General features: G+C 35.8%; 1 protein-coding gene across 2 annotated transcripts in view; it reads right to left on the bottom strand.

Annotated features, from left to right (window-relative positions):
* Positions 1-18,650, bottom strand: part of LOC150103629 (homocysteine-responsive endoplasmic reticulum-resident ubiquitin-like domain member 2 protein) — a 135,221-nt gene that overhangs the window by 74,578 nt on the left and 41,993 nt on the right. For both annotated transcript variants that reach the window (XM_090397699.1, XM_090397697.1), the window contains exon 3: positions 5,883-5,960. In XM_090397699.1, the coding sequence (XP_090253825.1) occupies positions 5,883-5,960 (78 nt within the window). The remainder of the gene's footprint in view (positions 1-5,882; positions 5,961-18,650) is intronic.

Genomic DNA, 18,650 nt, shown 5'->3' on the forward strand with positions numbered 1-18,650 from the left:
TCGTCTAAGGCACTATTTACCATATCAATCCACCTATATCTTGGTCTTCCTTTGGGTTGTTTTCCTGCCAACCTGGCAGAGAATACTTGTTTTGCTAATCTTTCCTCGCCCATTCTGTTTAAGTGACCATACCACCTCAGACTAGCTCTGTTAACACATTCCTGGATGCTGACAATGTCAAGTTCTTTCCTAATATCCTCGTTTTTAATATGATATTGCCATTGGTGCCATCTGTTCACGGCTCTAATCTTTCTCAAGATTCTCATATCTGCGGTCTCTAGTCTTTGGTCAAGTGTTTTACTTCTCACACAGCTCTCAGATTCATAAGTTAAAACTGGTTTGAACACTGTCTTGTATATATACAACTAATTTAGTGTTCCAACTAATTTCTCTCTTATTCCATATGAATTTATTCAGTTGACTTCCTACCATACCAGATTTGTTGATTCTGTTGTTCTATTTCCATATTTAATTTACCATCTTTACTAAAAATCGTGCCTAAGTAGCTAATATGTTCCACAGGTTCTCCGTTCAAAACACAGTTGACATTTTCAACGGTTCTACCTATTTTCATTGTCTTTGCCTTTTTATTGCTGACCTTCATACCATATCTATTACAACAGTTATTCAATTTAGTCAGAGAATCCTGCAAACTTGTAGCGGATTTATTTAGAAGTAACATCGTCCGCATAAAGCAAAGAGCTGACAAGATGTGGACAGAAAGTTGAAGTTCAAAAGGCATATTGTGAAGGTAATCAAAGCAGCACATCAGATTACATGTTGAAGAATGCACTAACAAGCAGGGATAGAGAAATTATTGTTTTTCTATATAAGGATACACCTGGACTACTGCACACAGACCTGGATACCCAGATTCCATGGGAATGAAAAAGTGGTGGAGAGGATCCAGAAGTGAGTGACAAAGATTGTGGAGGTCTATGGAATGCTTCTCAATGAGGCTTCAAAAACTACCTGATAGGCAAAAAAGAGGAAACATGATAGAGGCATATAAGTTGCTAAAGGGGATTGATAGGACTGATTCTGAAAACTTTTTTTTTTCAGTATGTGGCAGGAAGGGAGAGAAAAAGTGGTCACAATTGGAAATTGTGTAAAAGGGTGGTTAGCAAGGGTGTTAGGACTAGATTTATTTGCTTGGAGGTTGGTGAATGTGTGGAATGAGTTACCAGAGATGGCTGTGAGTGCTTCATCAGTGAATGAGTTTAAGGAGAGGTATGATAGGTATTGTGTGAATAATGGATCTCCAAATATGAGTCTTCTAACTCTATTGAGATGACTGTATAATAATATTAATAATCTCAATGTGAATTTCTCTCACACAGCATTCTCTTTTTGTGAACATTAATATATTTTCTATGGAATATGCTCAGAAAATTGAATTTGTTGGAACGTAAAGCCAAAATGTATTTTAAATGTATCACTAACTGAGAGGAGACCTCCACATAGCCTTTTAAGGAATTCGGAGAACCGACCAAGGCTTCTGACCTAATGTCCAATCCTCACCTTCACGTGGTGCACCCTGTTGGGCATCTACCTGGATAGTGAACGAATGAGGATGGGCTGGCAATTTGGGATTAAGCTGACCAAATTGTATTCCTATTTTTTAACCAAAATACAAAATGATGGTACAACATGACAAAATTTCAAGCCGGCTGGAGTGTCACCCGGTTACACAAGGCCCTTGTTGTTTTTGTCAGGGAACCAGGGCGAACAGTGAAAAGTCGGCTACTGGAACAAATATGAAAGCACAACAAAACATCACCACAGTTAAAGATTGCTACTATAAACATAAGAAGCCTTAATGGCAAAGAAATGGAGCTAGCTGAGGAATTAGATAAGTACCAGATTGACATAATAGGGGTGACTGAAACAAAAAAGACAAAAAGTGGTGAGATCTTTCTGAGCAATAAATACAAAATGTTATATTCAGACAATGACAATCAAGGAAAAGTAGTAGTAGTCATAGTATTCAACACAAAATACGAGGCTAATCTTCTTGAATTGCAGTCAGTCTCAAGTAGAGTGTTGTGGGCAAATATTAGAATGGGGAATTGGACAATGAGACTTATTTATGCCTATGGTCCCACAGAAGGTTCTATTAAGATACAAGTGGAGGAATTTTTTTGAGGCTCTAGAGAAAGCTACTGACACAATGAAAAAGGAAAAGTTGGTCCTTGTTGGGGATCTAAATAGCAGAGTAGGAAGTGATTGTCAGCCATACAAAAATGTTTTGGGAAAATTTGGAGAAAAGAGCAAAGCTAATAATAATGGCAAATACCTGTTGGATTTCTGCTCAACATGGACTGGTTATTACTAACACCATGTTCCAACATAAAAATGTGCACAAATTCACATGGAGAGAAGAGGCAAGGAATAAGAAAAGTCTCATTGACTATGTTATTGTTGATAGTGATGTTTTCTCCCTGGTGCAGGACACCAGAGTGTACAGAGGATTTGAAATTTAAAGTGATCACTATTTAGTCTTGAGCAAGATGAAATTGAATTTCATATTGAAAAGAATGACATGTAAGAAAGTTTTAAAGCGAATAAAAGTTGAGCAGTTCTCAGATGTGAACTGTAGACTAAAATACACAAAGATTATTCAAGGAAAAATGAAAGAGTTTGAGAACAGGAATCAAACCTTGGAGATTCAGTGGCAAACTCTGAAGAAAACATTGATTGATTCTGCCACAGAGGCATGTTGTGAGGTTGTCTGTAAGGATAAAAAAATCAGAACTCCCTGGTGGACACAGGAAGTGAAAGAGGCAGTGAAGGAAAAAAAGAAAGCATATCAAAAGTTCCTGTCAAATAAGTCGCTCGTGCTCTTAGAGAATATAGAGACAAATGCAAGAATGCTAAACAGTGTGTAAAACTAGCTAAACAAAAGTCATGGGAGACCTTTGGCAAGAACATAGAAAATAAATATCAAGAAGGTGGCAAAATATTCTGGAGGTTGTTGAAGAAGCTTAGGAATGGAAGAAAAAGTGCTGTAAAAGGAGTTAGAGATGATAAAGGTGACATGAAAACGGGAGAAAAAGATATTCTTGATGAAGGATATCTTTTTCCTTCAAGGAAGGAGTAATTACTTTGAAAATTTGCTAAATGAAACAAGCAGTGATGACAGCACAGTGATAAAAAAACACTGACCAGGCATGCAGTTAGGAATCCATATCCATAATTGAAGTATAAAATGCTATTAATGGCTTGAAATGTGGAAAGACAGCATGAGTAGATTATATTCGACCAGAAATGCTGAAGTATGGTGGTATAAAAGTCTTACGGTGGCTGTACTGCATAGTTCAGAATGCCTGGAAAGAGGGACAAATTCCCAATGATTGGAGTAGAGCTCCCATAATACCCATATATAAAAAAGGGAAATAAAACTGAATGTGAGAATTACAGAGGTATATCCCTACTGAGTGTTCATGGTTATAGAGGTATATCCCTACTGAGTGTTCCTGGTAAGATATATGCAAGTATACTTGAGAAAGGGTTGAGAAGAATTGTGGAAGAAAAGCTTGGTGAAAAATAAGCTGGATTCAGGTCAAATAGAGGCTGTCAGGAACAGATCTTCACTTTAAGACCAATTGTTGAGAAAGCATGGGAATATAACAAAGATCTGTATTTAAGTTTTGTCGATCTGGAAAAGGCATATGACAAGATGGCCAAGAGAGAATCTACTCAATACGCTACAGTTATATGGTGTCAATGGAAAATTATATCAAACAATACTTGGTCTTTATTTGAGTTCTAAGTCAGCAGTTAGAATTGAAGGAAGTACAGGAAGGTGGTTTAATGTTAAATCTGGTGTGACACAAGGATCTACATTATCCCCTCTGATATTCATTATCTAAATGGATCACATTATGAAGGAAAGTGGTATCAAACATGAAATCAAAAATGGAGATGTTAATGTCAGCTATTTGCTTTATGCGGACGATGTTATACTTCTAAATAAACCCGCTACAAGTCTGCAAGATTCTCTGACTAAATTGAATAACTGTTGTAATAGATATGGTATGAAGGTCAGCAATAAAAAGACAAAGACAATGAAAATAGGCAGAAGCATTGAAAATATCAACTGCATTGTGAATGGAGAACCTATAGAACAAGTAAAGCATTTCAACTACTCAGGCATGATTTTTAGTGAAGATGGTAAATTAAATATGGAAATAGACAACAGAATCAACAAAGCTGGTATGGTAGGAAGTCAATTGAATAAATTCATATGGAATTCATATGTATATATACAAGACAGTGTTCAAACCAGTTTTAACTTATGGATCTGAGAGCTGGGTCAGAATTAAAACACTTGACCAAAGACTAGAGACTGCAGATATGAGAGTCCCGAGAAAGATTAGAGGCATGAACAGATGGCATCAATGGCAATATCATATTAAAAATGAGGAAGGATATTAGGAAAGAACTTTATATTCTCAGTATCCAAGAATGCGTTAGCAGAGCTAATCTCAGGTGGTATGGTCACTTAAACAGAATGGGTGAGGAAAGATTAGCAAAACAAGTGTTCTCTGCCAAGTTGGCAGGAAAACGATCTATAGGAAGCCCAAGATATAGATGGATTGATATGGTACAAAGTGCCTTAGACGATAGAAATATAAGATCTGGTAATGTTGGAGTCTTGACAAGTAACAGAATGATTTGGAGGAAAATGTAGATAGGAAGTTAGTAATGATGTAAATTTTTCATGTAGTACTATCATGTCCTGTACACCCCTTGAGGGTACATGGCAGGAATTTGATGATGATGATGGTAGGAAGGTCAACATTAAAAAGACAAAGACAATAAAAATAAGCAGAAACATTGAAAATATCAACTGCATTGAGAAGGAGAACTTATAGAATGAGTAAAACATTTCAGCTACTTAGGCATGATTTTTAGTGAAGATGGTAAACTAAATATGGAAATAGACAACAGAATCAACAAAGCTGGTATGGTAGGAAGTTAACTGAATAAGTTTATATGGAATAAGAGAGAAATTAGCAAAAACATTAAATTAGCTGTATACAAGACGGTATTCAAGCCAATTTTAACTTATGGATCTGAGAGCTGGGTCAGAAGTAAAACACTTAACCAAAGACTAGAGACTGCAGATATGAGAGTCCTGAGAAAGATTAGGGGCATGAACAGATGGCATCAGTGGCAATATTATATTAAAATGAGGATATTAGGAAAGAACTTAATATTGTTAGCATCCAGGAATGCAGTTAATCTCAGGTGGTATAGTCGCTTAAACAGAATAGGAGAGGAAAGATTAGCAAAACAAGTATTCTCTGCCAGGTTGGGCAGGAAAAAGACCAAGATATAGGTTGATTGATACAGTAAAAAGTGCCTTAGAAGATAGAAATATAAGATCTGATAATGTTGGAATCTTGAAAGGTGACAGATTGACTTGGAGGAAAATTGTAGATATGAAGTTAGCAATGATGTAATTTTTCAAGTAGTACTATCATATATCCTGTACACCCCTACCCCTTTGCACTCAGTGGAGAGGCGAATGTGATCTGAGCACATGGTTCTAACTCTGTTCATTACGGTTTTTATAACACCATACTGTTGGGAGGGGTGGTAGTGCGACACACTGGCGGATATATATGAACTAGTGCAGTTGGGTTTTCTGTAAAAAAAAAAAAAGGGTAAGGATCAGTTTAGTAGCCAGGTAACTAGTGTCAAGGAAGGCCAGACAAGTAGTTTTTTATTTCATTGGTGAAATGGATCTTCAGGTGTTGGCTGTTATTTTAGTTCACAAAATCAAATCACACAAATCATACCATGTAATTTTATTGTAAGAGCAAATTAATCAATATTAATGTGGTTATATGGCTATCTTTTGTTAAATAACTCACATGATGCAATGCATCTTTTAGCAACAGATGATTAGGAAGCAAACGTCCACAGTATATCAATTTCTGATGTTCTTTCAACTAAAAAAAAAAAAATTGCTAGTGAATCACACTCAATGATTACATAATGCTAATAAGAAAAAATTCAACTATCATACATTTTACCTCTATAAGCTCTAAATAATAAAATTTGGTTTGTTGACTAAACACAGTAGTTCTGTCTGTGCACAGCAATCAGAGCATAATTATGTATTACTGAAAGAATCATCAAATAAATTATTCTCTGAGGTACATTTTTGCAAATATCATCCTTAATGAATAACAAGAAATACTAACAAGAAAAGAATTCAACCATACATTTTACTTTTATAATATCTTTCTTTCACTCTCCAATAATAAAAAGTTTTTTGTTTGCTTGTCAGCTAAGACTGCATAAGACAATGTTCCCTCTAAGCTATGTGGGTGCACAGCTGCCACAGTGACTGAGATGCTCTCTCTCACACACACACATACTGAATTGTTGCAGTGCAGCTGAAATTTTCTTTTAAAAACACAGTTTTCTTGTATATTACAAGAGAACTAAGATAACAGTTGTCAGTTTGTGCAAAAATTTTCTGCTCAGAGGTAAAGTCTATGCAGCTGTTAAAAAATTAGAAGAAAAATTAGTGTAAGGCCATGTTTTATCATGGCAACAATAGTTCTACCTTGTTGCCATGATAAAACATGACCTTCCACAGAACATCATTTATTAATGATATCTTTTGAATGACCACAGAAATGATGTTGGGATTATGAGGTGCACTTTTGCAAAAATGCAATGAAAAAAATAATAATAAATTACAAATGATAGCATTTCTTGGCTTTGAATAGTTTATTGAAATTCAGTACTTGGAATGCTTACACATTTAGGAACAACTCATTTTTGTTACAATCAGACTATTTTTGCTGGCAAAACAATTCAGAATTATAGCAATTCTGATCTGACTGGATGGAATTTAATGAAATATACTATTTGGAATCTTGAATAAATCTGGACTATGTTTTATTAGCAATGAAATTGATAACATTATGTGAACCATATTAAAAAATGGTTTGGAGATCAGAATTGAGTGTTGTGGAGACTGATGCTCTATAAGGTGTGGTGATTTGTGTATTGCAAGGTTTGCCAAATGAAAAGTACAACATGCTGTCATAGGTGAAACAGTGTACTAGGATAGACAGTCAACTGAAGTAGGTTGTTGATATATAGAAAAATGAGGGTAGATGAGAGAACAGAACATTGTGGACCCCATTATCATTGGCATAGTTCAAGGATAAGGAATTGTCCACTATCACATGTCATGTGCATCCTCTCGTAAGCTGGCAACCTGATTACAGAAGTGTAATGACCTTTGTGCCAGACCCATTCAAACACCTTGGAGATATCAAGTGCAACCACTTGAGATTTGCCAGACTTTTCCATTATATTGCCCAGAGATGGGTGATATATATAAGCAGATCTTCTGTTAATTGGCAGCAGAAGAACCCACACTGGCAGTCATTTATTAGTTGGATGCCTTCAAAGTAGTGTAAATTTAGTGTTACATTACTTTGGAGGAGATAGAGTGAGAGAAAAAACAGAAATCACACATAAGACTTTTCTGTGTCAGTGACATCTAGCATGCAACTGTAGTACTTTGTATTGTTGGTTTTGTAAGTATTCAAAAGCGAGACCTGAAGTTCTCTGTTATTGTTGGGCTTTGTTGCTACCATCTTTGCTTCATGCAGTAGGCTAATGGATGCTTACCCGTGGCTGATATTAACCTGGCAAGAAAACTGTTCTGAGACATGTTAAAGTACTTATGGATTACATAAAAATATTCAGTCTTCTAACCTTCTGCTGTGATTTTGCTTGGTGGAGATTTTGAGGGAAAAGACTTGAAAAAACAAAATATGGAAGAACTAGTTTAGAAGGAGAAGTACAATTCTAATGCACTGCCTGTTTCCTGCCATTTATAATAAAGTAACAGGAGAGGTTGATGAGGGAAAGGATCTTAAGGTGATAGTGATAAAAAATTGAAGTTTAGAGAACATGTTGCAAAAGTGGTGAACTCAACGGATTGCTGCAATATAAAAAGGACTTTGACAGAGAGGAAAAGAGTGGAAATTACACTGTATAAAGCTTTTATCAAACCACATGTGGATTACTGTACTGAGATCCAGTACTGGGATTTGAAGAGAAGAAATTAATCTTGGAGGGAAGTACATATTGCAGATAACAAAATCAATATCAAGACTGTACAAATATTAGCTATGAGAACAAACTGAGATCATACAAATTACAGTTTGGGACATGATTGACACATTTGAGAAGTATTTACAGCACTGATTAGGAGATTTTTTATATAGTACAACAGGGAGAAGCAACAAAGACAAGGGGAGCGAGCATCCCCGAAAATTGTAAAAGGAGAGTAAAAAGTGGCTTGGTTTTTTTTTTTTTTTTTTTTTTTTTTTGCATAGAGGGTGGATAAACCATGGAATAGACTGCCTGATAGGGTAGTGAATGTATGGACGGTGAACAGGTTTAGGAGCTGTATGATAAACTTTGTGTCATCTAAAATGGACCTCCTGCAATTGCAGGAGGTCCATCTCAAGATCTCCATGACTGCCATGTCATGGGGATCTTGAATAGTGATAATAATATAAATAGGACCTTTCTCAGAAATGATGATCCTATATACAGTTTCACAGTTTTGGAACTTTTCAACAGGTCAGAGATTCATGAATTCACTTTCTCATAAATGCTTTATTTCTGCTTTATGCATGTGGAGGTGGATTTTTTCCCTCCAGAAAACTTTTGTTTTTTCATCCTGCAACACAAACGTTTGAACCTCCATAACTCGGTATAGACGAAGCCCTTTGGTCGGAAAGACATGGATTCAATTCCTGTCAGTTATGTGAGGAACCTTTATCTGGTCTCTTTTAAAGGAAGGTGAGTTAGCTGGTCTCATACAGAGATGGGGGGTTTTTTCACTCGGAAACTCAGGTTTTTCATCCCCCAGAACAGGCAAACTGGCCTTGTGAACACACATGGGATGCATAGGGATAACCACCTTATCCTCGGGACAGGTATGGTTTTGAAGGCAGCTCTGTAACAGGCCACTAGGTCTAATATGTAAAAAGGAACAAGAAGACAAAACTTTTTTCACCTGAAAAACACATTTACAAACATATGCTGGCCTCAAAGTCTTAGTTACTTCATCAGTAATTTCAACAATTAACCAATCTGCTTTATACTTTTTCTGTGGATCTTTTCATGAGCAACAATCTGCTAATTGACCACTATTATTCCTTTAAAACATGAGCAGTCAACATTCACATATAGCTTAATTTTCAAACTTGGAACAGCTATTTTCACACTATTTTTTCAGGATTACCAACATCAGCAGTTCAAGAAAAATAACAGGTTTCTTCTTTCCCACACATCCACATTGATGTATGATAGGTTTTGTAACCTCTCATTCATGAGATCGGTATATCAAAAGATGCATGATATCAATAAATTATATTAGGTCAGCCATTTGGAAGAATAACATTACTCACCAACTTTGCAAAGATAACTCATCTCAACCTTATATGTGTTCATTAGAATACTAATAAAGTTGATAGTTCCAATGAAACAGTAACAATAAATAAAACTGGGAAACTTACCATGGCCTGAGGAAATGGAAGTGCAAAAGATCAGACTGGCCAGCACAGAGTAATGATAATGATGTGCTGGTCATTTCACTTCAGGTACATTGTTCAGTCAATATTCATTTTTAACAACAAAATTTAATCAGTACTATGAGATACTGAAAAGATCACTACGACTGATTTTCAAGAAAATGAAAGCAAATTGGAGCAAATCTAAATCTTTAGCTATTAGTATCAACCAGTGTTCAACAAACAAGCAGCACACTTATACTCAAACTAGCCCATATGGAAACTACATATTATTCTCCATTACTCTCACAAACTAAGTTTCACAACAAGCTCATCACTTGTTTTCATCTTTCACCACTGATAATTATGATGTGATGTGAGACAGCAGCATATGATACTGACTGCCCACGTGCTGTCAGTATCATGTGCCTGTACAGTACAGGTTTTCTGTTTCCTTGTTTTGTTTACTGTATCATATTTTTGCTTTTACAGATTCTATATAAACATGTGTATTGGTTCTGTATTTTTAATGTCGACCTCATGACTTGACTTTAATGCTGAATAAATTTAAATAAAAAATCTTTCATGTAAACAACTTAAAAAAAGAGTAACAGATATGGCAATCATCTTTCCATCTAAGAATATTTGATATGCCTTTCAGTAAACATTCTTTTTAATAATAAAATTTAATAAGTAATGTTATACAGTAATCCCTCGATTAGTGCGCTTAATGCATTCTTTAAAACAGGTGCATTAATCAAATATAATAACCTATAGGAAAAAGTATAATTCATTCCTCAAATTTCTTTTTTGAACCTTAATTTTTTTATAAAACAATTAAGTCGGAATGGATTCTCCTTTTTGTGACATGCACAGAAGTGTCGAAGGGTCTCAAATCTGTGGGCGTGCTATAGCAGACAACATAAATTTTGGCAGTAAAAATTTGGAACATAGTGTATGGAAGTAGTGTAGTATGCCATTAAAAATAACTTTGTAAAATGTTTTAAATCGGTAACTAAATTATTGCATTCTGGTGAATGATTTTTTAAAATAGTTAGCCATAAAAATGTATATAGAAAAATTTCAAAATCTGTAACATTTATTTTTAAGATGTATGTAGGCACACTAATTGAATTTGGGTATCGAAAAAAAATGACGAAAAAGCTATATAGCTTTTTCGTCATTCCTCAGCAGAACTGAGGAAACCACTAAGTTGGTTAAAGAGGAAGTTGAGCGTCTGCAAAGACCCCTTCTCGATAGATTAGACTCAGTTATGCAGAGACTATCCGAAGTCGTACCACAACAAGAGACAGTTATTTCTCAAAATCAAGGGAGAGTTAGTGACCAAAGAGGTGGTAGAGAGCCCTCAAGATGTTTCAGTTGTAACAAACTCGGACATTTTGCTCAAAACTGTTACTTTAACAAGAAGCGCTTTGGTAGAGTTCATGACAAAGACTCAGATTCACATACATATACTAACAGAGTATGGAAAAAGGGACAAGGAAGAAAGGAGCATCCTTACGAGATGGAAGTGAGGGCAAGTGCATATGGAAAATACTGCAATGCTTTGCTAGACACTGGGGGCCCAAGCATCTATCATATCGGAGGATTACTTTAAAATAATGGAACCTCATGCCAAGGATAATATCACTCATCTTAAACAACGAGTGAGAGTGTCAGGTGTCACAACTTCCATGATTCGTGCTTCTAGGTCTGTGAATCTAAAGTTATACCTGCCTGAGTTCAAATTATGTGTTTGGCAGAGTTTTTGATCCTACCAGGATCCCCTCTTCCACACATCAAGCTGATCCTAGGCAGAGATTTCCTATCAAGGTATGACTTTAAATGTGATTACATGAGGAAAGAAATATACTTATTGGGAAGGAGACAATTTACAAGGAAGGAGCAAACTCCAGAGTTACTTAAGGAAGAGAGGAATGAGTCTCAAGAAAGGAATCGTGAGTCCCACGTAAATAAAGTGAAGAAATCATCACATGAGGAGTTAGTCTGTGAAAGGAAATCACAAGTAGTTAAGGTTAAATCAGAGGTAAATTTCTGCAAGGTTAGAAAAGGGAAGAGAAATAAAAACCAAATAAATTAAGTACATCAGTTATGAGTATACGGATAATGAATACAAAAAAAAAGGGGGGGGAAGGGAAAGAGGAACACTTAAAAAAAAAAAAAAAAAAAAAGGGAAAAATTTCTCTTAAAGAAATTTTTTTGTTTAAAGGGGGGACCTTTGTTACACCCTGATATCTTAAGAATGTAAAATTCTCAGTTATCATGGTGTAACATGAAGAATAAATAAATTAAAAACCCTGCATAAAAGATAATAGATGAATTATTTAAAAGAAAAAGAAATATTCTTGCATCCAATAAAATACATAAAATATAAAGGTGTTTTTTGAACTAACTAACAAATAGAAAGAAAGAAAGAATATATTAATGTTGTAATATGATATAAAAGAGAAAATTTATCTAAGTAGGACAGAACAGGATTAGTCATAAGAAATCGTATGTGAGAGGTTAGAGATTAAATTCATAGAAAAATTTTGGAAAGGGGATTAAATTAGAGGCTAGCACAAGAAAAACAACAGACAATCGCTTAGGGTCAATTCCCGGATTGAGACTTCGTTACGGGCTCACCGATCAAATGACGTTTGGCAGAAAAACGCCACCCTAATTGGTCGGTAAAGTCAAGTCAAAAAGGGGAGTGGAGAAAAGAAGTTAGAGAAGGTGCCGTTAGGAGAGAGGGTATAAAAGGGTTAGAAACCCCCCCCACCCAGGAGGACTCTTTTTGGCTTTTGGTTCTGTTCCAGGAGAGTTCGTCGCGAGCTCTTTCGTATGGATTTCACGGTGTTTTCCTGAGTGGCGAGATAGGGGTTATATCTCCGTCGTCACAATACGGAAACGAAAGTGAGCGGGATTTCAATTCTGTACTTCCTATGTAAGAAGTGAGGAATGCCATATAGTCAAAGAAAAGAAAGCATATTCTTTGTGTTTCAACTCCAGTGACAACTATGAGAAAGGGAAAGAAGTAAAGAAATCGATGTCTACGTCGCGAGTTGTACAGCCATTATATAGATGATCCAAAGTGTGTCCTAAGTTACGAGAGGTTAAGACCACGTAAGCATAGTTCAATTCCAAAAGGAACGTAGGAGAAACAGATTATCGGAGAGGTTATACCAAGATAGTTCGATCGGAAAAAAGGTAGAGGTCCATATGGAAAATTCAAGAAAGAAAGGTACTGTAAAATATATCTCGTGTTAACTAAGATTCGTCTGTATTAGTTATCATTATTCTAATACTGAACTGTTAAAGTGACCAAGAAAACAATACTAGGACTTTAGTATATGACAGAATATAATGAAAGTAAGCTTACTAATGTTAATATTATATGAGTAATTAAGTGTCCTGAGAATTTTGCATGTCTAATATATTGTATAAGAAAGTTTAAATGTCATAGTTATGTGTCAGTGCAGTAAATGGTTTAGTTAATCTACTTAAGTTTGGATAGTTAAATAGTGTGAATTAATCTTATATGTCCGTGTCAAATGAATTTATGTGTTGAATGTGTATGGCAGCATGATTGTAATACCCATTATTGGATCATAGCTTAATTATTTATGATAAGCTAATGTCAGTTTGTAAATATTTAGTACAGCATTGAATTGAGTAATAACTAATATTTGAATTGTACCTTGTTAAGGAATTTAATAAACCTTTTGTGCAATGATAAAACAGTTGTCTGAAATTGCTGTCCAATGCACCACTTGAAAAATTACGAACCTAATCACGCGGGAAATTAATGTGTTAAGAAACGAGATAAAGTGTCATGACTGCAACATAGTTTCACTTTCAAACATATTTTAGTTCTTTCTCCTTGTTTTTGTATATAATATCTTAAACTAAATGTCCCAAAAGGTGCAGCATAATACAAATATTAGGGATACTAAGGGGAGAAATAACTTAAGTATTACTAAATTTTTTGGTGATATCTCGAGCATAGATAATAGTAGAACATAGATGAGAGGAAATTGCTAGTTAGAATAAAAATAATAAAATTGGGACGCAACAAGATAAATCAAGATCTGGATGGATTAATGCAGTTGGTAGTGCCCTTGAAAGCAGAAATGTAAGGTATGACAATACTGGAGTCCTTAGAAGGGAAAGGAAACAGCTAACAAGAAGCTAGTAATGCTATAAAATCATATAGTGCTGTCACAGTATCTTGTATATCTCTTAAGGGCATTATGAAGGAGAGATGATCTAAAATTGGTTCCATAAACAGAATGGAAAGTGAAAATGCAAAGTACACATTTGAAAGGGGAAATGGCAGTGGTTGTAGATTTAAAACTTTACACAGTTCCTCATTCAGGACACCGAGAGCTAGATTTATTTTTGAAAGCTCTGTGCAAGACTTGCTCCCACGTTAGTGCTAGAATAGTCCACTTATAAATGAGTTGGGTCTTGACCAAATGAAACTTCTGTTTAAATTTGATGCAGTTAGGGATGATATTAGTGCCCCTGAATCTACTTTTAAGAAGACTACCCTATTTAGTTGTCAAGGCAATTTCAATTTTCACTTGCCAAATTGTCGTGCTTTGTATACAATATGATTTCCATGAAGTATCATCAGATGTGTAGATAAGCTTAGAGATGAACAACTGTCACACTTAAAAAAGTTAACGTCTGTTGACTTCTTTCTAACACTGCTTAGAAAGAAGTCAACAGACACCCCATGGGCAAGATGCATTGTGCCATGTAATGAGTCATGTTCGTAGATGGTATAAATTGAAGGAATATGATGCTCCCAAGTCGGTGCAACAACTGTATCTGGGTGAAAGGGCTGCAAGAGGGGAACTGACGGAGTTTGAAAGAGGCATTGTGATAGAATGCTATGTTGCAGGCCTATCTGTTCAGCAAATTGTTGACCAATTGGGCCATCCTAACTCAACAATCAGTGATATACTGAGATGGAAGCACAGGGGAGTCAACTGCTATCTGCAGTGGATGATCCACCACACTCGCCAAATATGACTGTAAGGTGCTACAAAGAATAACATGTAAAAACTTCCATTCGCTGGCCGGCATGTTCAACACAGAGTTCTGGGCATTGATTGGAAATGAATCTGCACAAAACCATTCAGAACTGAGGCTCACAACATGAGTTTCCATCGTGAGGCTTGCGATATGCAAGCCCCACATTACCCAAACCAACATGCTGCATTGTCTTCAGTGGTACAAAGAGGATGTATAGTGGGATGTGGAAGCTTGGGAAAACTGTTATAGAGTGACGAATCATGCTACACCCTCTACCGACCAGATGGTGTGGGGGTGGTAAACATCTCTTACCAAACCGCAAATATGAAATCTGGAGGTGGCAGTGTGAAGGTATTGTCCTTTTTTTTTTTTTCCTGGTTTGGCCTGACTGTTTGTGGTGCTGTGAATATTAAAATCTCAGAGGTATCTGAACATTCTGGACAATGCAATGCTTCCTACTTTTGTGCATTTGTACAGAAATGACCACTGTCTCTTTCAGCAAGACAATGCACCATGTCATAAGGATGCTATTGCTGTAACTGCTTGGTTTGGGGATATGAATGTTACCACACTTGACTGTCCTCTAGAGAGCCCTGATTTCCATCCTACTGAACATCTGTGAGATGAACTGAGGCATCGGGTGAGGTCAAGGAATGTCTGCTCCACAACAGTTGAGGATCTCATTACATGACAACAGGAAGAATGGTCTAAAATTTCCAATGATCGCTATCATATGCTTGTGGAAAGTATGCCCTCATAGGAGTGCTGCAGTCATCAGAGTGAAAGAAGATCCTACATCTTATTAAGGTAGGTGCCATGGCTGTTTGATCCTTACACTATGGTGTCCATTTACATATTTCTAAGCAGTATCTTCCAAGACACTCTTAAACTCCAGCAATCCACTCAGATCTTTGTCATCCATGGATCTTTTTTCTTATCCTGGCACCAAAACCCACTTTGGACTTAAATTAGTTCTGTTTACACATTTATGAATTCTAACAATGTCAAGTTGCTTTGTAATATCTTTATTTTTAATGTGATTCCTCCACTGATACTATCAGTCCTAATTTTACTCAGAACTATGTCTATTGTCTGTAGTTTTTGATCAACTGTTTTTCTTTTACCCATTTCTCAGATCTGTCTTATTCAATTAGTTCTCTACTATAATCAGCTTTGCTTATTCTATTATTTCTTTCCAAATTTAATGTCATCTTTGTTAACAATTAAATTTAAATAGCTCAAGTATTTTGCTTGTTCTACAGGTTCTTGACTGAAAATGGTGATGTAAAAGCATCAGTAACAATGCTATTCATTCCATCTTCTCTTTTTTGTTAGTTCAATGGCCTATCAGGACCAAGTGACTTGGCTTCTAGAAGCCTAATACTGCTAACGATAGGGCAATTAATCCTATCTGCACTGAATGCTATGGTCAATTTGTGTGTGTGTGTGTGTGTGTGTGTGTGTGTGTGTGTGTGTGTGTGTGTGTGTGTGTGTGTGTGTGTGTGTGTGTGTGTTCTTCTAGCAGGCTTGCCTGTTTTGTGGGATGAAAAAGCTAAGTTTCCAGAAGGAAAAGTCCTGGCTAATTCACCTGCAGTTGAAATTTCCTGATAAAGTTTCCTTAGAGAGGATTCAAATCAGGTCTTTCCAACTAAAGGGCTTTATCTATACTGAAAGCGATATAGAGGCTAATGCTATTCATTTTAGATGAAATAAATAGTATTATAAATGTCATTATTATTATTATTTGACACCTCCAAGAAGTCCAAAGACTTATCAAGGGAGGGCACCTGCTCTACAGCTCTGTCTCAACCACTCAATTCACCAACTGACCGCAACTACACCAGCCACAGCCACTAGTATTTCCACAGCCAACACAAACATTCATGCCCACAGTGGGATTCGAACCAGCAGCCTTTTGGCTGGAGAGCAGATACGCTAACCACTCGGCCAGACTGTCTGGCCGAGTGGTTAGCATATCCATGGATTTATTATTATTTTTGTTAATACAGTGTAATCGTTTTCACCAACAGGTTATTCCATTTCATTTTACCAATATTCATTCTTTATGTTATAGTTATTTTTCCCATTATCAATAGGAAAAACATGCATCCATGCAAATAGCAGGCAAAGTGGCCAGAAGAACAACTCCAATTTATAAACATGGCACGTGCACACAGAGCTTAGATTTCTGTTATATACAGAGTACTATGCATCACTTCATAACATCATTTTATTTTACCATAAGAAAAAAAAGTAAATCTAATAATCATTATACTAATGTTTTCATTAGGTTTCAATTATCATCTTTCTGTAGTGTGCATATATAAAAGCTATATTATTCTGAAAGATCAAGTATACCTTATATCCCATTGAACAGTATGTACATCTTTCTTCGCACAAAGTTATATATTTTAATATATAGCATTTATAATTTATTGTAAAATTATATAAGTTAAATTCTATATAATTCTAGCATAGATTGCACATGCAATTAATATACTAACAATAATTTCTAAGATCCTCTACAGCTCAGTCAGTATTAATTAACAATGCACTTTGGTTGTGAGACCTGGGTTCAAACTCAATCTATAATATGAAGAATTCTTATCAGTGCTTTTCAACAAAAGGCGAGTTAAGTGATCTCATTTGGATATAGAAGCATTTTCCTTCCAAGAAACTCAAGCTTTTCATTGTGCAAAAAGCAGGCAAACTGACTGGAAGAACACATTCAATTTATAAACATGGCATAGATTGCAGATAGGTTTGACCATCCTATCATAAGCAGTAATCAGCTTTCAAAGATGCAAGTTACTTGGCTGCAACATGTGACTGAGAATACACACCCACACAACCAAAAAAAAGGAAGATGGTAATAGTAATTTCTATTTCACTGTCAGAGATCATCATCAAATTCCTGATATATACCCTAATGAGGTTTACAGGATATGATAGCACTACATGAAAAATTTACATCATTACTAACTTCCTATTTACAATTTTCCTCCAAATCGGCCTGTTACATGTCAAGACTCCAACATTACCATGAACTTATATTTCTATCGTCTAAGGCACTTTGTATCGTATCAATCCACCTATATCTTGGTCTTCCTTTGGGTCGTTTTCCTGCCAACCTGGCAGAGAACACTTGTTTTGCTGATCTTTCCTCGCCCATTCTGTTTTTAAGTGACCATACTATCTGAGATTAACTCTGCTAATGCATTTCTGGATGCCGACAATGTCAAGTTCTTTCCTAATATTCTCGTTTTTAATATGATATTGCCATTGATGCCATCTGTTCATGCTTCTAATCTTTCTCAGGACTCTCATATCTGCAGTCTCTAGTCTTTGGTCAAGTGTTTTACTTCTGAACCCAGCTCTCAGATCCATAAGTTAAAACTGGTTTGAACACTGTCTTGTACGCAGCTAATTTAGTGTCTGACTAATTTCTCTCTTATTCCATATGAATTTATTCAATTGACTTCTTACTATACCAGCTTTGTTGATTCTGTTGTCTATTTCCATATTTAATTTACCATCTTCACAAAAAATCGTTCCTAAGTAGCTGAAATGTTTTACTTGTTTCATAGGTTCTCTTTTCACAACGCAGTTGAAAATTTCGATGATTCTGCCTATTTTCATTGTCTTTTTATAGCGGACCTTCATACCATATCTATTACAACAGTTATTCAATTTAGTCAGAGAATCTTGCAGACTTGTAGCGGATTTATTTAGAAGTATAACATCGTCCGCATAAAGCAAAGGGCTGATATTAACATCTCCAATTCTGATATCATGTTTAATACCACTTTCCTTCATAATGTGATCCATACAGATAATGAATAACAGAAGGGATAGTGTACATCCTTGTCTCACACCAGATTTAAATTAAACCATCTTCCTGTACTTCCTTCAATTCTAACTGCTGACTTACAACTCAAATAAAGACTAAGTATTGCTTGATATAATTTCCCATTGACACCATATAACTGTAGCGTCTTGAATAGCTTCTCTCTTGGCACCTTGTAATATGCCTTTTCAAGATCG

The sequence above is a fragment of the Typopeltis vanoorti genome, chromosome 9 (assembly GCF_054136105.1).
Source record: "Typopeltis vanoorti isolate ZY-2024b chromosome 9, IOZ_Tvanoo_1.0, whole genome shotgun sequence".
Classification (NCBI taxonomy): Eukaryota; Metazoa; Arthropoda; class Arachnida; order Uropygi; family Thelyphonidae; genus Typopeltis; species Typopeltis vanoorti.